General features: G+C 34.3%; 1 protein-coding gene across 7 annotated transcripts in view; it reads right to left on the reverse strand.

Annotated features, from left to right (window-relative positions):
- Positions 1–2,619: 2,619 nt before the first annotated feature.
- Spn (Spinophilin) overlaps positions 2,620–24,282 on the reverse strand; it is a 37,767-nt gene continuing 16,104 nt past the window's right edge. For 2 of the 7 annotated variants that reach the window (XM_065348194.1, XM_065348190.1), the window contains 23 exons: positions 21,555–21,767; positions 21,425–21,480; positions 20,341–20,453; positions 19,787–20,269; positions 19,563–19,696; positions 16,415–16,435; positions 15,966–16,118; positions 15,583–15,826; positions 15,353–15,505; positions 15,004–15,264; positions 12,484–12,651; positions 12,215–12,418; positions 12,024–12,077; positions 11,314–11,463; positions 11,063–11,227; positions 7,377–7,499; positions 7,199–7,300; positions 6,959–7,123; positions 6,557–6,878; positions 4,063–4,185; positions 3,837–3,971; positions 3,660–3,757; positions 2,620–3,582 (listed from right to left, as the gene is read on the reverse strand). In XM_065348194.1, coding sequence (XP_065204266.1) covers positions 3,307–3,582; positions 3,660–3,757; positions 3,837–3,971; positions 4,063–4,185; positions 6,557–6,878; positions 6,959–7,123; positions 7,199–7,300; positions 7,377–7,499; positions 11,063–11,227; positions 11,314–11,463; positions 12,024–12,077; positions 12,215–12,418; positions 12,484–12,651; positions 15,004–15,264; positions 15,353–15,505; positions 15,583–15,826; positions 15,966–16,118; positions 16,415–16,435; positions 19,563–19,696; positions 19,787–20,269; positions 20,341–20,453; positions 21,425–21,480; positions 21,555–21,767 — 3,916 coding nt within the window. In that variant the 3' untranslated portion in view covers positions 2,620–3,306. The remainder of the gene's footprint in view (positions 3,583–3,659; positions 3,758–3,836; positions 3,972–4,062; positions 4,186–6,556; positions 6,879–6,958; positions 7,124–7,198; positions 7,301–7,376; positions 7,500–11,062; positions 11,228–11,313; positions 11,464–12,023; positions 12,078–12,214; positions 12,419–12,483; positions 12,652–15,003; positions 15,265–15,352; positions 15,506–15,582; positions 15,827–15,965; positions 16,119–16,414; positions 16,436–19,562; positions 19,697–19,786; positions 20,270–20,340; positions 20,454–21,424; positions 21,481–21,554; positions 21,768–24,282) is intronic. The other 5 variants (XM_065348191.1, XM_065348192.1, XM_065348196.1 and 2 more) reach the window with 5 other exon arrangements.

Genomic DNA, 24,282 nt, shown 5'->3' on the forward strand with positions numbered 1-24,282 from the left:
TGTGACTAAAAAGATACGATTCTCAAAGTTCTAGCTGCCCAATCGCATTTTTCGACCATTTTTGAGCAATTTTTAGAATATTTTTTGGTGCTCAAAAAGTCAAAAAACAGGTACCTCGTCATATTTTTATTTTATTTTTATTGTGTAATTGACTAAGAATCAAATTTTTGAGACCTTCGGACCCCTGGATAGAAAAACGAATCAAACAAACAAGAATGCAAAAAATGTGTATTTTTAGGGTTCGTGTTAATAAAATTGCATAACTAGTTCGCCGTAAATACGAAGGGTATTTTCTTTGATAAAATGAACCTCATCCATTTTGGTGGCGAATGGACTCGAAATTTCGGGTAAGGGGGGTTTCAGGTACGGCAAATCCAATACAGATATCTGAATTTCACCAGAGCGGTTCTTTCTCAGAGAAATATCCCATTTTTAAGCCCAAAATGAGATTCGAGAAATTTTTATCAAAAACTGCATTCTTTACGATTTTTCTTGGCCTATTTTATGAGATTCAGACAGTCCTAGGATCCAATTTGATCCAACCAGATCTATTTAAATTAGAGTTTTTTAAATTCAGACCTTATACCAGACATTTCCTCATCCAATTCGATCCGATTAGGTTCAGAGTTTTGATCAGATCTCGACAGCCTTCGGATCCAATTTGATCAAACCAGGTCTAATCAGATCTGATCAGATTACATTTTTAATTTTGATCAAATTAAATTTTTTCAGATCTAATCAGACCGATTTTATTATGCCAGAGTCACCGCAGATTCGAACATTTCAAATGATTATATCTATAGTCAGATCACAGTTTTGATCAGAGATCTGATGTTCAAACTATCAAAAATTTTGATATTCCCTGGATTCAATTTGATGGATCCAATTTGATCTGACTCTATCTGATTAGATCCGGTCGAGCCTGATCGGATACGAGCCTCCTTCCCCCCACCGTTATGAAATTATTTGACCTCTACAAATCTAGGTTGAACGTTCTAGTGCCCTCTTCTACAGACTCACGTGGAGATTTTTGAACATTTTTTTTGGGTCAAATCATGTTTTTCTGCCAATAATTTAAAAAAAAATCAGTAAAAGTTCAAAACAGTTTTTAAATTTATTTTTGAAAAATTTTTATGCAAGTGTGAGATCTTCAAGAATATGAAAAACCTCTCAGGGATTGTACTAGAATTTTTCTCAAAATAAGTAACTGTAGTAACCGAAACACCCGGAAAAAGTAATCAGAAAAATCAGAAAAATTCAAAAAAATTGCGAAATTGTAAGATGGGGGGGAGGGGTTTGAGCCCACTGACATAGGGAGGAACTAAATTCAATCTTATCCAAAATCGTTTAGAAAAATTAAACAAAAAAAACAATTTGAAAAATTGCAGAAATTTTGACACGAGCGAGCAATTGATGAAAAAAATTATTTGAGTGTTGACGTTGAGAAAAATAAAAATTACTAGGGAAAAATTCCATAAATAATAAGATAAATACAACAAAACTTGGAAAAAATTGACACAATGAATTTCAAAAAAAAAAGGAAAAAATGCAACAAGAATATTGAAATTGAGAGAAAATTACCAAAACAGGAAGGAGAAGAATGATCAAGATCTGGAGAGAAAAAAATGAGTCAAAGAATAATGTGGAAAAACATCAAAATCATACTATAAGTCCCCAAAAATAAAACTCAAGAGCGAAATTCAACATAACAGTACTGAAATTTAAGAAAAACCATATTAAAAATTTTTTCAAAAAAAACTCAAGAAAACTTACGATAAAATTGGGGAAATTTCACAAAAATTTAGGCACAAAGGAAAACACGAAAATTCGGGGAAAATCGTCGAAAAATTTGGAAATAGAATCTACCAGAATTTGAAAGAATAAAACGTGAAAAAAATTCAAGAAAGCCTAAAAAAAATTCAAAATAAAAACATCGAGTCTTAAAATCCAAAAAAACTTCTCAAAAACTCGAAAAAACTGTAAAAAGGAGAATTCTACAAAAATTTAAGCAGAAATCTTTTTATTACCATTTTTTAGCCTGAAGTGGTCAATTTTGGTTGCGAATTTTTCTCCTATCAATAATTGATATCAAATTCGTCAGTTTTTTCCATGCTGTATAATTTTATGGTTAAAAATTCGAATCGTGATATTTTGGGAACCCCTGCACGTTCTTTTGGGTAACCCGCTGAGCTAAAAGTCATGTCTGAACCAATCAACTTGCAATTTTAGAAAAATGATAAATTAATTCTTCTCCATTTCGACAGATATTTAAATTTTTGTTTTTTTTTTTCAATTCAGAAAAGTGCACACGACATTGATAAAAAGAAGGAGGGGTCAGATAGAAATTTCAATGATTAATAGCATAATAGCTATAAATATTTGCCAAATATCAAGATACAATTTCGATCAAAAAAATTTTGTCGGGTAGTTTTTTTTTTCTGAATAAGAAAGATGGACCCTCTGGAAATGAAGTCAAACTTGATGAAAATATCCCTCAAAAAAATGAAACACCAGCTCATGTTCTTCTAAAAATAAATACATCCAGATTACGATTCAGTAATAAAATCGATAGCTTTAAACATTCCAATAAAAACGTACCAAACATAGAAAAAAACCCACTCAGAATAAATGAACTTTTATTACTGTACATTTGGAAGTACGACGATACATAAATAGGAATTTCTCAACACAATGTATGTAATTCGTTTAAAAACTCTATAAAATATTCAATCTCGTAAATGCAATCGAAAATATCCCATTACAAATGAAAGTTACACCTACTACACACGTAAACAAAGCGCTACAATGGCAAATTGGAAACTTTTCCGTACCCCTGTCTCGGGGGGTACAAAAATTACACAAGCTGATCGCTATAATGACTACCGACGCTTCGTTATATGTAAATTCACCAAATATCTTTTTATAAATAAATAAAGCATAAAAAAGTAAAAGGAAGAAAGGAAAGAACGGCAAAGAAAATAGAAAATATACATAAATAGTACGTTAGAATAAATAATTCATACAATGATAATAAAAAATACGATCACACGAATTTTATACACAAATATACACGATAAATTTGATGAAAATGACTAGAAAAGTACTAAAATCATTAGGCAATATTGTAAAAGTACAAAAAAAAAAAATGATAAAAAAAAAACAGTTAAAATCAAATTGAGTTATCAGTCTTACGGTAAAGTTAAAATAAACGAAAATGTTGGAATATTGGCTGAAGTAGTGAAGACTTTTTTCGTAGGTAGACGAGAAAAAAAAGTAGGCCTACAATAAATACCACAGGGTGTTTGTTTATTTACGTTTACTCGCTTTTTCCGCCAATTTTTCCGCTTTTTTTTGTAATTTCTCTTTTTCTTTGCGTTCTTTTTCATAATGACGTTTCTCTTTCTCAATTTGTAAACGTAGTTCTTTCAATTTACGCTTGAATTTATTCTTATCGTCGCCCAATATACCTAATGATTTTAAATCTTTGTTTTCCATCGATAACAAATTAATGCCGTCGATTTGTTCGCTCAAGAATTTCGATATATATTGCTCCAAGCCGACGTGTAGTAACCACTGACACACCTGTAAATATAAACCAATCAGTAATATATTTGACAAATAAGACGTTAATGATAATTAAAGTGAAGACGAAAAAATACCTGTTCTTTGGACCAATCTGTAGCTTGGCAAGTTTTCTTATCAGAGTTGGAATTCATATCTTGGGGTTGAGGGGAAGGGCACCAAACGTCACTCGAATCTGTAATAATAATATAGAAAGTGAGTACAAAATGTTGATGTATTTTTTTTTCATTTTTTCGAGACTTCTGTTAGCTCACCAGTTGATCCGAAATTTGACCCGGATGCGTTTATATCAGAGCCCACATGGCCTGGAGATAGACTGCCGGAAGACACTGATCCTTGTGGCGAATTCTGCATCGCTGGTTGCCAAATGAATTGCGAATTCATTCCACCTATAAAATAAATGATATCGATAGAGCAATTTTACACAAGGTGTTGGAAAAATCGTAATATTTTTTTTTAAAAAAGTCACGTTGGACATACCTTTTGACGGCTCATCGATGATCTCGCCATCAGTACCAGTTCGCATTTCTCTTTCGGCAAGAACTTGTTTGAGTTGTTCAGCGAAACCTGGCGAAGGACCGGAAACGTTACGATTGGCAAATGCTGCAAACAAATACCTTTTATTATCATCAAGTTACAAAAGCTGTCATAAAAGAATCTTCCAAACTGGCACTTTTCGACTTGATGAAACCAATCTGAATAGAAAGATCATGTTTTGAAGCCCCCCCACCCCAAAAAAAAATTTGGTCATCAAGTTCAATTTTGAGTTTTTGGAGAATTTTTGGAAATTTCAAAAAGTCAAAAAAAATGAAATGAGAAAGATTTTTAATTTTTTTATGAAATAAAAAATAAATTTTTTCGAGTAAAATGAACCAATGAGAATAATTCTTGAACATTGAAAAATTATTCGTTTTACTCCAGATACTTATAGTCCGGCATATGACAATAGGAGTAATTGCACCCCCCCCCCGGCCGATCCTCCGGGACAACTTTTTTCTTAAATGGGACATCCTAAGGATTATTTTAAAGCAAACTTTCCAAAAAAAATTGGCCTTACTAACAAAATGGCGGCCATTTTGATTGACAGGTCCGCTGAAATCGCAGATTTTGCGTTTCAACATAGGACTTGCACGAAGTTTTTCAAACCTTACACAGGTAGATCGTAAGATCATGCAAAAATTCATCAATTGTCAAAATTTCAAGTGCTAAAGTGCGTTTTTCGATTTTTGGTGAATTTTTGAAAATCGAATTTAGGCCAAAAATGAGGGAAAAAAAAAATTTTACCGAATTGACCAAGAAAGCTGAAATTAGGAAATATACCCTATTTTCGACATGCCAAATCGATTGGAAACGGTTTCAACCCATTTTGAGCAGTTCGGAAGCCTCCAGCAGATTTTTGAAACTCGAAATTCCCACAAAATTCCAGCAAATTGGAGTTGTAAAGCTGAAATTTATTCTAAAAATCAATTTCAATACGCTACGAAGTCCTGCAGGTGAATTTCAGGTCGTTTTGGATCCTCCAACGACTTTTTGAAAATTCCTAAAGCCTCCAGCAGATTTTTGAAACTTTAAATTTTCACAAAATTTCAACAAATGGAGATGGAAAGCTGAAGTTTACTCTACACTTCAATTTTAACACCCTCTGAAGACGACTTCAGGTGGGTTCAAGTCTTTTTAGGACCTCCAACTACTTTTTTGAAAATTACTGGAGCCTCCAGCAGATTTTTGAAACTTTGAATTTTCACAAAATTTCATCAATGATGATGACATACTGAAGCTTACTCTACACTCCAATTTTAACACCCTCTGAAGACGACTTCAGGTGGATTCAAGTCATTTTAGGGCCTCCAGCGACTTTTTTGAAAATTACTGGAACCTCCAGTAGATTTTTGAAACTTGAAATTTCCCCAACATTAATTTATCAAATGGAGTTAGCAAGCTGAAATTTACTTCGCAGACTACATGGTGGTTTCAAATGGTTTTGAAGCTTCCAGCTACTTATACGAAATTTCAATTTTCAAAAAGTTGCTGGAGGCTCCAAAACGACTTGAATTTCACGAGCAGTCAACTTTGTAGCGTATAGAAATTAGTTTGCAGAATGAATTTCGACTCTCCATCTCAGTTTGGTGAAATTTTGGGGAAATTTCAAGTTTCAAAAATCTACTGGAGGCTCCAGTAATTTTCAAAAAAGTTGTTGGAGGCTCTAAAATGACTTGAAATCCACCAGAAGTCGTTTTCAGAGGGTGTTAAAATTGGAGTGTAAAGTAAATTTCAGCTTTCCATCTCCATTTGATGAAATTTTGTGAAAATTTAAAGTTTTAAAAATCTGCTGGAGGCTTCAGAAATTTTCAAAAAGGCGCTGGAGGATCCAAAACGACTTGAAATTCACCTGCAGTACTTCGTAACGTATCGAAATTAGTTTTTAGAATAAATTTCAGCTTTACAACTCCAATTTGATGGAATTTTGTGGGAATTTCGAGTTTCAAAAATCTGCTGGAGGGTCCAGAACTGCTCAAAACGGGTTGAAACAGTTTCCAATCGATTTGGCATGTCGAAAATAGGGTATATCCCAAATTTCAGCTTTCTTGGTCAATTCGGTAAAATTTTGATTTTTCCCCCATTTTTGGCCTAAATTCGATTTTCAAAAATTCACCAAAAATCGAAAAACGCACTTTAGCACTTGAAATTTTGACAGGTGATAAATTTTTGCATGATCTTTCGACCTACCTATGTAAAGTTAGAAAAATTTCGTGCAAGTCCTATGCTAAAACGCAAAATCTGCGATTTCGGCTGACCTGTCAATCAAAATGGCCGCCATTTTGTAAGTAAGGCCAACTTTTTTTTGGCAAGTTTGCTTTAAAATTTTCTTTAGGATGTCCCTTTTAAGAAAAAAGTTGTCCCGGAGGATCGGCGGGGTGGGGGGGGTGCAATTACTCCTATTGTCATATGCCGGACTATTAGATTTGTTATTTACCTCGATGCTGAGCTGGCGGTTGACTGGAATATCTGGAATTCTGATTGCCTTGCTGGAGTTGAGGCTTCGCAGGTACAGTCGCATACATCGGTATAACGTGTTTAGGAATAGACCTATGATAATGTTGATATTGCTGGAAAACCTGTTTCTGCTGAGGTTGTCTTTGGTATTGAGGCGATTGCTGTTTCTGCAGCAACTGCTGTTGTAGTTGAGCCATTTTATCGACCCCGTCGGTCATCGTGTTCGCTTTCTGCGACGATTTCTTATGGTCGTAGTTCGCTTCGCTGTCTGATGTATCGAAACTTTCATCTAGAGCGCATTCCTTCGAAAAGAAAACAAAAAAATTATTTTTTGGTATTGTGAGGAGGGGGTGTGAGGGGGTTCAGGAACAGGTTTACTTACCGAGCTGCTGTTCGATAACGATCCGGATCTTTTATTACTTCCAGTAGGCAGCTGGCGATTGGCTAATCCACCTCTGGAAGCTAAATCGGCTTTACTTTTTGAAGCGGATACATCTAGGAGTTCATGCTGAGGTACAGCTTCGTCGAGTTCTTCTTTAACTGGCATCTACATCATTAAAAAATGTATTAAAATCAACACCATTTTTACGATTAGCTCTGTTTTAGGATATTGATGGCTTACTTTTCGCTCGACTGTGGCTGTTTTACCGTCATCATTATCCATATCATCGATATCTGATATATCGGCGCTTAAACTATCCAGAAGAGGACGTACAGGTGGAACCTACGCGCAATTAATCTCAATTATTATCTATTCACGTTTCAAAATTGTATTTTTTTGAATTGAAAAAAAAAATTACCGGCGGTATTTTGGAAACTTGAGGTAACGAGACTAGTTTAATGTTGGAATTATCTTGAGGCAAATGAACTGGGAATCCCGCTTTACGCTGCGTTTCTAAAAGTTCTTGCTCAACTTGGATTATCTACACAAAACAAAACACACGAAGTTTATTAAATAAATTAAATTTGTTGGTAAATATAACAGAATGGATCGTGATTTGTCAATACGTTCGATACAACTTTATTTTGAGTTGTTTTTTTTAAATGGGATTATTTGATTTATGAAGGATTACTCTCTCAGAATGGTTCATATTCATTTGGGAATTGTAAATTGTCATTTGTCAGTTTCCTGAGTTTCCTAATGAGTCGTTCGCGAACGATGAATCAATTTGAAATGAAATGTTCGAAAATCATGAATCAAATTGGAAGAAGTCGTTCACGGACAATGAAACGTTTTGAAATGAATCGTTCACGAACGATAATTTTAGTGAAGAGAATTGAAAATGAGTCGTTCACGAACGATGAATCAACTTGAAATGAAACGTAAACGTTCACGAAAGATAAGTCGACTAGAAATTATTCATTTCCTAAACAATGAATCGTTCCAAAATCGAGTCGTTCGCGAACCACTAATCGAATTGAAATGAATCGTTCACGAACGATATATCAATTAGAAATAAATTATTCATGAAATATGCGTATACTAGAAATTATTCATTTCCTGATCAATGAATCTATCCTTAATGAGTCGATCGAGGATGATAAATCGAATTGAAGTGAGTCGTTCGCGAACGATGAATTGAATTGAAATGAATCGTTCACGAACGATGAATCAATTAGAAATTAATCATCCACTCATTCACAAAAGATGCATCGACTAGAAATTATTCATTTCCTAAACAATGAATCTTTCCAAAATGAGTCGTTCGCGAACGATGAATCAAATTGAAATGAATCGTTCACGAACGATGAGTCGACTTGAAATTATTTCATTCAATTCCTGAACAATGATATTTTCTGAGTCTTTCACGAACCACGAATCGAATTGAAATGAATCGTTCACGAACGATGAATCAATTAGAAATGAATCATTCATGGAAGAGGCGTCGACTAGAAATTATTGATTATTCATTTCCAGGTCAATAAATCTATGCTTCATGAGTCGATCGAAGACGATAAATCGAATTGCAGTGAGTCGTTCGCGAACGATGAATCGAATTGAAATGAATCGTTCACGAACGATGAATCAATTAGAAATGAATCATTCATGGAAGAGGCGTCGACTAGTAATTATTAGATTATTCATTTCCAGATCAATAAATCTATATTTCATGAGTCGATCGAAGACGATAAATCGAATTGAAGTGAGTCGTTCGCGAACGATGAATCGAATTGAAATGAATCGTTCACGAACAATGAATCAATTAGAAATGAATCATCCACAAAAGATGCATCGAGTCGACTAGAAATTATTATTCATTTCCTAAATATAATGAATCTTTCCAAAATGAGTCGTTCGCGAACGATGAATCAAATTGAAATGAATCGTTCACGAACGATGAGTCGACTTAAAATTATTCAATTCAATTCCTGAACAATGATATTTTCTCAGTCGTTCGCGAACCACGAATCAAATTGAAATGAATCGTTCACGAACGATAAATCAATTAGAAATGAATCATTCATGGAAGAGGCGTCGACTAGACATTATTAATTATTCATTTCCAGATCAATAAATCTATACTTCATGAGCAGCGTTGTGAAAACGTCATTTTATCGAAAACGAAAAACGAAAAAAAAAACGATATTTTTGAGGTTCATGGAGACATAACGTTAAACGAAAACGTTAAATATATAATAACGATATTTATCATAAAACGAAATCCATTTCGTTTTTTTTCGTTATCAATTTTTTTTCTTCAAACACTGGAAATAGGTCTCAAAAATGCAAAAAAATGGGCCTGCAACTCAAAAAAATGAGAAAACTTTTGGAACATTGTTATTATAGGGGATAAATTATCAGTTTTCTGCATATTTTTCATGTTTTCAATTGTTTTAATGTTGCTCTTTTCCTAATTTTTTTTTCTAAATTCACTGCAATTGGCCAAATTTTAGGAAAATGAAGAATAACGAAAAAAAACGTTAAACAAAACGAAAACGTTATTTTTAATAACCAAACAAAACGTTATATAACGAAAACATAATTTTTTTAAAAGTGAAAACAAAAACGAAAAACGAAAACGAAATCATTTCGTTTTCACAACGCTGTTCATGAGTCGATCGAAGACGATAAATCGAATTGAAGTGAGCCGTTCGCGAACGATGAATCGAACTGAAATGAATCGTTCACGACTGATGAATCAATTTGAAATGAAACGTTTATGAAAGATGAGTCGACGAGAATATTATTCATTTCCTCAACAACGAATCTTTCCAAAAAGAGTCGTTCGCGAACGATGAATCAATTAGAAATTAATCATCAACAAAAGATGCATCGAATCGACTAGAAATTATTCATTTCCTAAGCAATGAATTTTCCAAAGCGAGTCGTTCGCGAACATGAATCGTTCCCGAAAGATGAGTCAGCTTGAATGAAATTAAATTATTCGTTTCCCGGACCGTGAATTTGTTTCTACTTCAATCGTTCGCAAACGACGAATCGAATCGAAATGAGTCGTTCGCGAACAACGAATCAATTTTAAATGATTTTTTCACGAACAGTCGATTTGAAATTGATCGTTGTCAAACAACGAATAAAATTTGAACAAATTGTCCACGATGGAAGAACGATGAATCGCGTCGTTCCTGTGCAAATCGTTCGCGAACGAAGGCCGTATTCGTGTTTAGCATCTTCAAAAACATATGTATTATCCTGAACATCATAATTGTAAGACCTCGATTTGAATCATTTTGAAAAATGAGATTTCAATTTAGAAAGTTCAACTTAAAATTCTGAGAAGTGAAGTAATTTTTGAGTCAGCAACGAATCACTCAAAGTGTCCTCTTCCGATTTGTACGGATTGCTATTTTTGGAAAAAACAAGTTCTAAATTTCCAAGGTGCCCAAATCGATTTTTGGGAAATTTTTGAAAATCCAAAAAAGACAATTTGAAAAAAAAAAAATTTATCAACATAATTTTTCAACAGGAATGAAGGAAATGATTTCCAGAGATAATATATCGACTCCTCTAAGCTGGATTCCATCATTTCCAGCTGTTCTGCAGTCTCCAGTGCAGTTTACAATTTTTCCTAAGAATCGAGTTCTAGCTAATTCTCGACCTGTTTAAAAGATTTATTCACAACTGAGGCAATTTCCAAGCGGGCACCTGAAGTGTTTTTTATTCGATAAACAATTTTTGACCCATGTATACTTGAAAATCGTCTCTCTTGAGAACAAACTCTTCAAACAAGTAAAAAATAAACCAAAACTCGATTTTTAGCTGCCTGAATAAATTCCCAAAGAAATCAAAAATCGCACTGGAAGTTTCAGAATGTCTGGAAATGATGGAATTCGCCTCGAAAAAGTTGATATTAGCTTCAGAACTGATTTCCTTCACATCAGCTATATTTTTTTTCTCGAACTGACGTCAAGTAGGAGAGGAAGGGGGTCGTTTTGGGTCGAAAAAATAAAATTTTTCATTCGAACGGACACAGAACGACCTTTGAAATATTTAAATAATTTTCTAATCAAGAATTCACCATCGTACCCGATCTTTTAAAGCTTTCACCAATGCATTATACTCCATATCTTTCTCCTGCAGCAGTTGCTGGTAGAACTCTTCGCGATGCAAGAAATCAGTTTCACGTTGCTGGAATTCTTTGATAAGTTTCTTAATCCTAACGTATTTTTTCTCCAAAGTAGAATATTGTTCCTGTAAAAAAATCAACGATCCCGCGTTAAAATAATCGAATTCGAGTTGCTCGAATTTTTCAAATAAATTCAGTATGATTTATTTACTTGAGACTGTTGAAGCATTCCTTGATACGCTGATACATCTCTCTTAGCCATCTGTAAGCTGCGTTCGACTTCTCTCAGTCTTAATCCGGATTGCACTAATTTTTCGGCGATTTCTTCTTTCGAAGCGTTGCTTCTCTCCAATTCTTCCAGCTATTACAAAAAAAAACAACCACGATATTAATAATCCATCCACCGAAAAATTTCCAAATCCATCCCATGGAATATTACATGATCAGTACTCCACACCACGTTTCCAGTAAATGGTCATTATTTACAATTCGTATGTAGTTTACAGAATGCGAAATCAAAAAACAAAGCTAAAAATACGACCACTCCATTTCCTAGACCTTATATACTGATTACAGATTACCTCGTGTTATACTATTCTAAAATTGGCCAATTCCGAGTTAAAATGAAAATAAAAATTGGTGAGAAAAAAATAATCAAAACAAGCTCCGGCTACGTTTCGATTACCCGGTATCTGTTTGCCACTTAAGAGAAGCAGAATGAGAGGAGATGTGTATCTTTAAACCATTAAAAGTATGTAATACGAAGCGTTATGAAAAACTGGAACTGAAAATTGCTAATTTATACAAAACGAATGGGCACGAATGTGTATGATACGCGAAAGTTTTATATGAAAATGAATGTATTGTAACGGTTACGCCAAGCTTTTCGTATTTGCCAAAATTTGTACGTAGGTATCTCACCCTTGCTTTTAATTTGGCTATTTCCTCCTCGGCTTTAGATGTTTTTTGCTCATTCTGCAAAATAACAATCGTTTTCTGATATTCCTTCTTTATTGCAACGTGTACCGCAGTAACAAAGTAAAATCTCGTTTCGTTTTGCAATTATGTATTAGTTAAACAAGAAATTCGCCTCAGCGAATCGAAATCATTACCTGGTGTAAAAGATGACGAAGTGTTTCAGCATTCGAACCGTCTGCATTCGGATCACGACAGAATGGTGGGTAGTCGTCGATAGAAGATGAATACGAATTGGTTAACGAAGAATCATCTCGCATGAATTGCTGTCCCAGAGATTGCTCCATTTGTCTGCGGTGTTCTTCACGTTCACGATCGTTCTGCGCGGATAAAAAGTCATCCTAATGTTAAGCGTTGTGGATCGAGAGTACATCTTAGAATTATATTTTGGTAAATGGGGAAATACTTGTAAGGAAAGTCGGATTAATTGGGCCACTTCGCTGTTTTCTGGATCCTTTTCTCGACCGATGACGAACTTGACTCGACCGCAGGTGTTACGCAGAACTGAGGCGGCATAAGCTTGAGTTACTCCGACTAACGATTTACCATCTACTTCGATGATTTGATCGTTGACCTGAGACAGAACAGAAATTCATAGAATTAAAATCGGCAGGAGATTCAAAATATATCCGAGGCAAGTGAAAATAAATGGAAAACAACAATACGACTTTTACACAATTTTTGGCAATAACAGGGTTTTCATAAGGAAATTTTTACAAATGTTTCAAGTTTTGAAATTTTTGTCGAAGGTGGGGGGGGGGAGAGGGGACCAGAGACAGATTCAATACACGACAAAAATAGCAAATCAAGTTTCAAAAAGGCCTCAAATTTTCAAAAAAAAAAACGCAAAAAAATTCATTAAATCGAGATAAACTTGTTAAAAAAAATTTGCGTGTTGAGGAAGGGTTGAAATAATGTAAAAATGGTCAAAAAAGCAATTTCCAAAAACTGCCAACATTTCTTTGAAAACTGCTCAAAATGCATGAGAAATGTTAAAATTCCTTTGAAGTACCAAAAACACTCAAAAACACTTAAAAACGCATCAAAATGACTGAAAATTACCAAAATTTTTAGTATTTTTACTTTCTTATCTAAATAGCCAAAAAATGTAGCTTTTGTAAAAATTGCATAAAAACCTCCCTTTTGGTCTTTTCAGAAAATCTTCTTTTTTTTGTTTTTTTTTTTTTAGCAAAAAAGTCAGTTTTTTTCTAGTTGAAATTGCAAACAAAAATCATCTTTTTTAACAAAATTCCTGAAAAATCTCACTTTTTTCTTAAAATTGTCAACAAAGTCTGTTCTTTTCCTTAAAATTGCCAAAGTTTTTTTTTGCTAAAATTGCAGAAATGCTTATTTTTTTTCATGTCAAAATTTCCAGAAATTTTTGCTTTTTTTCGTCAAAAAATTTATTATCTTGTGTCAAAACTGCAAAAAAAATCAGGATTTTTAAACTAAATTTGGTATTAAAAAATTTTTTTTTTTGTGAAACTCAAAAAAATACCAATTTTTTATTAAAATTTTCAACAAGTTCTTTTTTTTGCAAAGTTGCAGAAAGAAACGTTTGTTTTTGGTCAAAATTGCCAAAAAGAAATTAAAAAATCAGTTCTTAACAAAACTACCCGAAAAGTCTTGTTTTTTGAAGCAAAAATTCAATCGCAAACAAAAAATTCTGGTTTTATTAAAATATCAACAATTTTTTTCATTTTCAAAAAATCATACTTTTTTGTAAAAATTGTAGAAAAGACCCATTTTTTGTCAAAATTGCCAAAAAACCGAGTTACTGACAAATTTGCTATAGAATCCGTTTTATAGGCCAAAAATCTCAAAACTACCTTTTTTCCCAAAATTTACTCCAGAACTAATTTTTGATATGAAAGAACGGAGGAGGAGGAGGGGGAGGGGAAGCAAAAATCACAATCTTCTAAATGGGCCTTTCTGAGGCGTTCTGCCGTATGGGATTTTTCTCTTAGATCCGCCACAGGAGGGGGCTAAAAAATCCAAATGAAAAATTTCCATTTTCAAAGAGAACTGAAAAATATTTATTTCTTTTTTGAAAAGCAGAAAATAAACGTAAATTTAAAAAAAAATGGAAGAGTAGAATTTTTTGAAATTTTGGAAAAGAAATTTCAAGCATTTTAGGAGGGAATTTGTTCAAATGCTTCACTTTTGAAGACAGGACTCGTCGAGTCAGAAAACAATTTTTCGTGGTAAAAATTTTCCCAATTTCAATGAGAACTGAAGAATAAAAAAAATTCTACATACTAAGAAAAAAAAATAAAACGAATGAAAAGTTTCAAAGTTTGGTTTCAAAAAATGAAAGAAAACAGGACTTCTTTGCAACGTTGTCAAAAAAACAAAACTTGACGGGAAAATTTTCTCAACTTTTTGATTTATTTCTTTTTCAATTTGGGAAGGGGAAGGGAGAGATGTTTAAATGAATTCAAGTTACATTTTTCTCATTTTCAAAGAGAACTAAAAAAGATAAAAATTATGAAAATAAAAAAAAAAAAACTAAAACTGTCAAAACTTTGTTAAAGAAGTGGAAAATTTTTCTATTTTTGGGGAGGGGGGGGGGGTGAAGTGAAGGGATATAGTTCAAATTTACTCAACCCATTTATTAATTTTTCGTGATTTTGTCCAAAATCAAGAAGCATGCCCCCCCCTTCCCCACCGTAAAAAATATTCACAAAAATGTTCGTTGGGTGCAAATATCAATTCATTTTTCAAATTTGACTCCTCAGTGTGTCCACAATTCTTCATTTTTGAAAAAATCGGCGACTAGGAAAAGGACACTAAGGATTTAGATTATTTTACTAAATCATCGAACGTTCTCAAACATTTTTTTTCAGCTAAACTGAAAACCCAGGTTTCATTTTCGGTTAACTTGATGAAAAACATCATCCAAAGACTGTCGAGCCTCTCGACTTACTTGAATTCTTCCATCTTTGGCAGCAGCTCCATTTTCGGTAATGGTTTTCACGAATATACCCAGTTTTTCTAATCCGGCATCTGCACCGACTCCCATACCGATGATACTTAGTCCAAGACCTTCGGATTCTTTGTTCAATTCTACCGCAATCATTTCCAGTTTTTCGACTCTTTTCTCCAATTCGTATTCGGCTGAAGCGGCCACTGGATCGACATCTTCGTTACGACGATCGTAATCGGTCATCGAAAAAGTACTGTAAACCTGCGAGAAAAAAAAGAAGAGAAAAATTTGGTTATTTTTTTCATTTATTTTCCAATTTTTTTTTTTTTTTTGAAAAATTAATTCCTACTCTGATAGGATCCGATGTAAATTTAACTCGACGAGCTTTGGATTTAGGTGGCACGTGATACAAATCTTCGATAGTTTCCATATGCGGAAGTCCTGGCACTTCGAGCCAGAAGTGACCATCTTCGAAATAATGCACCCCGCTTTCTTCGTATACCTTTAGCGGAGAAAAAGAACAGATTTAATAGGCTTGAAAACCTCGACATTTCTCTGAGACCCTTGAGAGACTCTTACTTCTTTCATTTGTTCAGCTTGATATGCTTTATAGGTGCTCTCATCGTCTGTCTCTGATAATGGTCTATCTTGCAAAGTGGATTCAAGATCATCGAAACTACCAACTGAGCTAATACGTTCGGATAACAAGCCAGATTCAGAACCGGTCTGAGATCCAAAATGACTCGAAGCGTAAGTATCCTCTAATCCAGCCATCGATCCGGCGTTACTCGATATCAGCGAATCGTCCATTTGAGTAGCGCTCCTAAACACCAAAAATGACCTCATTATAATACACTAATCACGTAATCGGATAATAATTCGGGACACCATCGACATATAAGTAAAGCAAACTCCAAATCCCGCTGCTGAGTTTTTTTTGAAAAATAAACGTAGAAATATACCTCAGAAGCGAATTATCATCTGTATCGAAAGCAGCAGTCAACATTTCGTCCACCCACTGGGTATCGCTAGGTTTATCTAGCGATTCCACAGAAGGGGACAGTAAATGTGCTACTTCTTGAGCTTCTTCGTCTGACAGCAACGTATCGTGACTCCTATAGTTGTAAAATTATATACGTAAGTATCAGTCAAATCGTCATCATCGTATCGTAACATAATCTCACACCGTCATCGTGCTCATCTTTCCATTCTAATTGCCTTACGCATTCCATTTTTGAAAATATTTTACAGACAGATACACAAACACGTGCAAGTGAACTTTGAAATTGAGAGAGGAAAAAAAATCGCCAAAAGACATCAAGCATACGTAAGCATTCCAAAACTACCATACAAATAATACATACGATAAAACTATGTATAAATGACCCACATACTCGTAATGAAACCTTACCTGTATTTTTTCTCCAAGATTCTGAATGTGAGAGAATCCGCATGCAAATGAGAATGAAGAAGATGAAAAAAAAAAAAAAAAAGAAAAACTAATAGTTATGAAATAAATACAACATGAATAATGATATAGTTTACTAAATAGGTAAAATAAAAAATGAACGAGATATCAAAAGAACGAATTTTTCCATCATTATGAAAGCGATTCCAGGGAAGGCCAGAAAGAAGAAAATCAACAGATTCGGATCAATTAGCATCAAAGTGCAAAATTTACATTGCTAGATGGCAGAAAAAAAAGCATCGATTCAAATTTCGAGCGAATCATTCGCGAACGAAACTTTTTCATCGAGGTCAAAAGTAAACTATTTCCAAATAATTCGATGATTGATCCCTCAGAAAAACATACAAACGTCGTTCCCGAACGATTTGTCAAATGTACATGATTCGTTCGCGAACGATTCGACCGAAATCTCCAGACCTTACAAGAAGCGAGTGAAAATGAATCGTGCGTGAAATGAATTGAAAATTGAATAAACACGTATGCGGCCGTTCGCTAACGATTTGTTCGAAAAATACACGATTCGTTCGCGAACGATTTACTGAAATGTACAGAATACAAGAAGTGAATGAAGATGAACCGTGTGTGAAGTGAATAGACCCGTTCGCGTACGAGTGTTGTGTGAATATAGTGGGTGTCTAAGCATTGTTTTTCTATGCAAAAGTTGTCTCGGTGAACCCGGTGAACCCTCACACAACGAACGATTTGTTCGAAAAATATATGATTCGTTCGCGAACGATTCTATGAAATGTACAGATTACAAGAAGTGAGTGAAAATGAATCGCGAGTGAAGTGAATTGAAAACGAAAAAAAATGTATCAGGTCGTTCGCGAACGATTTGTTCGAAAAATATATGATTCGTTCGCGAACGATTCTATGAAATGTACAGATTACAAGAAGTGAGTGAAAATGAATCATGTGTCAAGTGAATTGAAAACAAAAAAAAATGTATCAGGTCGTTCGCGAACGATTTGTTCGAAAAATACACGATTCGTTCGCGAACGATTCAACAAAATGTACAAAATACAAGAAGTGAGTGAAGATAAATCGTGAGTGAAGTGGATTGAAAACGAAAAAAAAAAATGTATGAGGTCGTTCGCGAACGATTTGTTCGAAAAATACACGATTCGTTCCCGAACGATTCAACAAAATGTACAAATTACAAGAAGTGAGTGAAAATAAATCGTGAGTGAAGTGCATTGAAAACGAAAAAAAAAATGTATGAGGTCGTTCGCGAACGATTTGTTCGAAAAACACACGATTCGTTCGCGAACAACACACACAAATTATTCGAAAACCATCATATTACAGAAAAAATGAGTCAGTTTCAAAATCCACGATTTGTTGAAATTTGGACCTGAAGAAAAGTACTTGATCGTTCGCGAGCGATTCGTTCATAAACCGAATAGCACACATTTTGAATGCATTTCAAACAACCAGCGACAGAAAAACCTTGATCTGCTGACCTCCAACTCATTCAGAGACGGATAAGGAAAAAATCGTTTTCTTTTTTTTTAGATTTTGTCTCAAAGAATTTGTGAGAGGGGTGGGGGTGAAGGAGGGGGAAATGGTACTTCAACAAGATTCACAATACGTATTGTGTCTCACATGCTTATACAAAAATACCTGACATTTTCAATGGTTTGAAAAACGAATGAATATTTGCAGATGATTCAATCGTTCGCGAACGATTCGAGAAACAATAAAAATCTTAAAAAAAGGTACAAAAATCCATTTTAGGCAGCTGGAAAAAGGTGAGGACGAGATGAAAAATTGAAATGTCTCAATAGGTACAATTGGGGCACCTTCTTAACAAATATACCAAATTTTAGCCTCTCCAATTATTCAAGGGGAGCTTCAGCAATGACCAAAAAAATTCAAAACTGTTGAAAAATGGTGCGATAATCCACTTTTTTGCAGCTGAAAACTGGGTAAGAAGGCGTTGAAAAGTTGAAACCTCCAAAAGGCACATCTAGGACACCTCTGAGCGCACATGCAAAATTTTAGCCTCCTAGGTCAATTTGGGGAGGCTTCAGCGATAACACAAAATCAAAAAACAATAAAAAATAAAGATGCGAAAATCTATTTTTGTAGATTTGAAAGGATGGGAGGGGAGGAGAAGTAGGGATTTCCAAAATGTTCATTTAAGACACCCTCTGGATGTACCTAACCTATCAAATTTCAGGAGGGGAGGAGAAGTAGGGATTTCCAAAATGTTCATTCAAGACACCCTCTGGATGTACCTAACCTATCAAATTTCAATCTTCAAGACCAATTTGGAAGGGTAGGGGGCATGACATGCGGGTTTTCAAAGTCAAAAACACGAAAAACTCAGATTTATTCCCATCAAATTGTTCTAAAGGGGCAGATTTTTGGACATGTTGTACAAGTACAATTATTGATATCGACTGATTACCATTCTGAGTTTTTTGAAATCATTTTCATCACCCTGAATCCCCTCCTAAAAATTTGGAGATATAAAAATTTTGTTTCAAGGTCATCTCCACTCAAACCCCTCAAATCTAACTCTAAACCAGGCCTAAGTGGCTTTGACTCGACTAAGATATTTCCAAAATCCAAGGAAAGAAATAACACCGATAAAAATTATTTTTTGGGACTCTAAATTCACGAATGATCCTTTCTCCAATCTGGGAACCGCAATAGAGAAGTATACGAGCCTGAATTCTCGTTTATTTTAATGAAAAATCTGGCTAAAAACATACGAGAACACTCAAATTCCAACATTCTAAAATAATTTCAGCCAAACTTGGAAGTTTTTCAAACACTGAAAGCTCGACCAATCCAAGGTCACAGAAAATTACAAACAACCATGCTTCGAATTAACATCAGATATCAATTTTTTTCAAACGAATATCATTCTCGTTAAATAACAAAAAAAAAAAAAAATTGCAAATTCACACAAACGAAAAATCAATCATACGAAAGCATTCGAATAATACAAAAATATCACATCTCTACGTAACGTTTCGATAATCAATAATAATAATGGCAAATTTTACACGACAAATGAGACATAACAAAATGAAAAAAAATCGTAAACATGCATCGTCTATGATATTACTGGTTTTCTTACCGAACACTGAGCAAATTATCAGCCTCATCGGCGGTCATGGTTTCGGCAACTGGGCCAACAATAGAATGGCTTTCTTTCTGTTGTTCAACAACACCCACAACATCGGCTACTACAACCGGTTCAACGATATTCACCTACGATCACATCGATCCGATTATTACTGACGATTTTCTCACACAAATCGCGCTTATAAATTCCATACAATCCACACAACGAAAACTTACTGTCTCCTCTGTCGCTTTCCTGTCGCCTTTTTCGTCAGCGATCGAGTCGTCATCGGCGTCGGCGAATTTCACATTGCTTAAAATCAAACTATCCGATTCGCGCATCGCGATAATCGCTTCGGAGGATAAAAATCCGGAATCTTCTTCGCTAATCGAGCTGTTGCACAGGACGGTCGACGAAGTATTCATTTTAATCTCGTTCGAGCTGTCGCCCAAGTTAAATTGCAGTATTGGTTTGATGATGTCATCTTGCTCGGAAGCTGGGAATGATTCAGTAGCTCCGATTGTATCGAGTTCTTCGCAGCTGGATTTCAGTTCGTTTAGCAGCTCGTTTTCGATGAAATCTCTCGTGTTGAAATCATCGGCTTCGATGTTGTTGTGATTCGATATGGTCGAGCTTCCTTCATCCGTTGCAGTTTCCGAACGACGACTGGGGGCGCCGATTTCCGCGTACAAAGGATCTGGGATATCGTTCGAGACCATCTGAGAAATAATTCAACGATTAGATACCAATTTCGGCGATACGTAAAAATTAATATTTGAAAAAAATTCACCTTGGGGCATATTTCTGGTACGATTTCCGTTTCGGAGGACCGAACTGCGTCATTTTGGATGCTGGATGTTTTATCAACGAGCTCATCTTCGGCGTCAATATCGCGAATATCGTCTGCAGAAAATAATCATAATAATGGTAAAAAAATATTTTCACGTTGAATTACATTTTTTTTCCAAAACTTTACCTATGCTACGAGCGCAGCACAACAACCTCAAACACATTTCGCGTAAATTTTCAACACCTCATTGTAAAAAAATTCAAATCCGCGAACGATATATCACCTTTTGAATAATTTCGCTGCTTACCACACAGCTCGCGTCCATCTGCTGGTACTCTCGTAGTACGTTATAAACAACGCAACGACGACGACAACGACTACGACGACGACTTCGTCAACGACATTTCGCAGCTCGTAAGCGTCATTTCAAACGTACGTATATTGGCACCGGGCCATAGTTTTTTCAGAAACAAGAGCAGTAGAGGAAAAAAACACTGTCATAGAAAGACTCATTCTTCCCGAAAGGTGTACACGAGCACGCGACACCGTATGCAAAACATTACTACCTTTTGAGCTTCGACGACGATAAAGCACCAGATGAAACATCACCAGAACTACACATTCGCAATAATACTCGTACACTAGCACGACCTACGTATATATGACCATCTCGCCTCCAATAACGACACCTTATGTAACTAATTGTCAATTACACGCCGCCGGACCGGACCATACCGATGTACGAGTTTTTCAACCAATAACCTCGTTTCCCCTTTTAATTTTTATAATTGCAATTTAGGTACTCGTTTTAATAAATCGAACGATTAATAAAGTGTTCGAATTTTCACGATCGACTTTCCTGCCCATTTTTTTTTCGTCGTCGTCGTCGTCGTAACACGAAACCATCAATTTGTCGATTAAATGTAAACATTTGGATACTCCTTGTCTTCCGCGACTCTTTCAAAGTGCCATTTACGAGTTATTCGTTTTCATTTTATGTACGTGGGTTTACGAAACGATCCGTACGTGGAAAATTTCGAATTATTAACGAGGTAGTCGAATTATTCGAAATTTTTCCACTTACCGTTTGTTTTCGAAGAGGTATTTTTCTCAGGAATGGATGACTTTGAAGAAGATATTCTGAAAAAAAAAAAATTAAATCACCTTCAACTCCTTAAATATACAATATCCATACTCGACTTTTGAAATCGTACCTTTGTTGACTCAAATTGTTATCTAATTCGTTTGAGGAATGTTCAGTGGCAGTGTTTAATGTTGAGCAAATATTTTCAGCTGGCAGAGAATTTTCTGATGAGAGATGATGAGGTTTTTCGACTCCACTTCCCGCGTTCGAATTGGTCACTGATGGCTTCGGAATGCTGGTTTCCGGTTTCTCGGCTTTAGTTTCCGGTTTAGAGGTGATATCCCTGTAACAACGAGGTGATAATTATTATCTTTGCGAATTGAGAATGAATCATTCGAGTATAATGCTGCTCTGTTTTTTTTTTTATACAAGGAAAAGTGCTGATATGATGAAATGAATACAGTAAATTAAATAATGTTAATTACGACGAACTAAATTTGTAATGATTCTTCTATAAAATTATCGTAAATGATGAGGTGATTTTTTCCAAAAAAATTTTACATGGGTTTTTTAAATCGTTTTTCATTAGGGTCGAAACGTCAAAATCCACAAAAGGTAAATTTCTGACATCTATCCATTACTTATAGGGACCAAAAGGTTCAAATTTTTAGTTCAATTGAACAGAACTGCATTCTCGTCTAAACTTCAAAAACACGACAAATGACTTAAAAAATCGACTTTTATGGCTTCGAGTGATAAAATGTCGTGGTCAAAACTCTCAAAAGCATACATAGGCAATTAGGCATACATACACCCATCGTAGGAATTAAATTTCAGCCTCTGAGTTAATCAGGAGGACTGCAGCTAGGCCAAAAAGGTGAAAGCACGAAAAATTGATTAAAAGTAGACTTTTTCGACCTTTCAGCGAGAAATGAAACGGGTTCAGAAGGTCTAAATCCCCCTTCCCTCCACCCTTTCTTTCCTTCATGCCTTCCTTCCAAAAGCAAAACTATGTCAACTACACTTCAACCTCCCAGGTCAATTTGTGAGGATGAAGATCAAAATTATGATAAAATTGAATTTTTTCACCTCAAGGAGGGTAAAATGACTCAAAAGTTTGGAATTTCGAAATTTTGGTCACATGGAGAGGTATCATTTTTGATCATTTTAATCACATAATTTCAACTTCCAAGGTTAATTCGAGGGGCTTGAGGGTCAAAATGGCGAAAAAATCAAGTTTTTTCATCTCAAAAAGAGTGGGAATATCTTGAAAATATGAAATTTAGATATATTCATCACAATGAAGACTTAGACATCCAGAGAATTATTTTCCATCATTTTAGAACTTCAAGAGAATGGTATGAATATTATAGCCTTAATAATATAATCCTCTAAAAAGCTTAACTTTAATATAAATTCTCGTCTAGAAAATTTGCTGTAAATAAAACCAATTTTCAGTTGCTTGTAAAATCACAAAAATTCAAAAAAAAAAAAACACAAAAAAACTGGGAATGAAATTGAAGACATAAAATTTTGAAAAACATGTGAAAAAGGAGCAACAAATTAAAAAATTAAAAAAATAGTAAGTACAATAAAAAAAATTAAATTCTCTCAATTTTTTAGAGCTGTTGAAAAACTGAAACGAAAAAAAAAATCAGCTAAGAAATAATTATTTGGAAATACATAATGTACTTTGAAATTCTGGCAATATTACAAAAATTTTCATTTTAAAATTTAAAGAATCAATTTTCGAGTTATTTTAATTCATTTTATATCAGTTTCTAATCGAATTTCACCTTCGTCAAATTTTAGGAAAAATTTACAATGAAAGGAGAGAGGGAAGGCGGAGGTGAGGGGAGAAGGGAAAGAGAAATGAAAATAATTCATTTTTGTATTCACAACATTACATTTTCTGAAACTGATACAAATTTTTTTTAAAGTTCAAACACCTAACTGGAAAATTTTTCCAAAAATTAAAAAAAAATCTAAATCCATAATCAGACTTTTACTGGCAAGTAAAAAAAATCAAGACCGATAAAAATTATTTCAATATTAATTATTTTCAACTAATCAGATCATCCAGGACAATTTACCTCCACCATTCTACATTTTTTTCAAAATTTTTCTCATTTTTGAAAAAAAAAAAAATACAAAGAAAAAAATATTTAAAAAACAAAATCAAATGAGGGAACGTTATGTTATCATTTCAACACAACGAGCACATCAGACACAATTTTTTCTTTTTTCTAATGGATACCAATCAGATCATCCAGGACAAATTACCTCCACTATCTTACATTTTTTTCAAAATTTTTCTCATTTAAAAAAAAATACAAAGAAAAAAATAGGTATTTAAAAAACAAAATCAAATGAGGGTAACGGTATGTTATCATTTCAACTCAACAAACACATCAGACACAATTTTTTGGCATTTTTTCTCCTTTCTAATAAATTTGAAATTAAAAAAAAAAAAAAATAGTAAGAATTTTGGAGCAAAATCAAAATCTTTGGAACCAATGAAAAAGCAAAAAAGCACAGAAAAAATTCATTTTGATGGTCTTGTCGAATTACAACGAGAACTAGGAGTCATCGAGAGTCACATGCACTCAAAGTGAATTCCATTTTGGGCTTTTACCAATTTCAAGAAAAAAATGGAACCGATAGAGGAGCTTCCAAAAAATATTTCAGTTCCTGAATAGAAAATTGAAGGTCCTAACTTCATATAGATGTTTAAAAAATTTTCAAATGCGGTACAAAAATTGCAGAAATTGATGAAAACATCAAAATGAACAATTTTGATTCCGTAAGAATACATTTTTTTGTCGCATTTGAATATTACAATCGCAGTCAAAGGACTT

The sequence above is a fragment of the Planococcus citri genome, chromosome 2 (assembly GCF_950023065.1).
Source record: "Planococcus citri chromosome 2, ihPlaCitr1.1, whole genome shotgun sequence".
Classification (NCBI taxonomy): Eukaryota; Metazoa; Arthropoda; class Insecta; order Hemiptera; family Pseudococcidae; genus Planococcus; species Planococcus citri.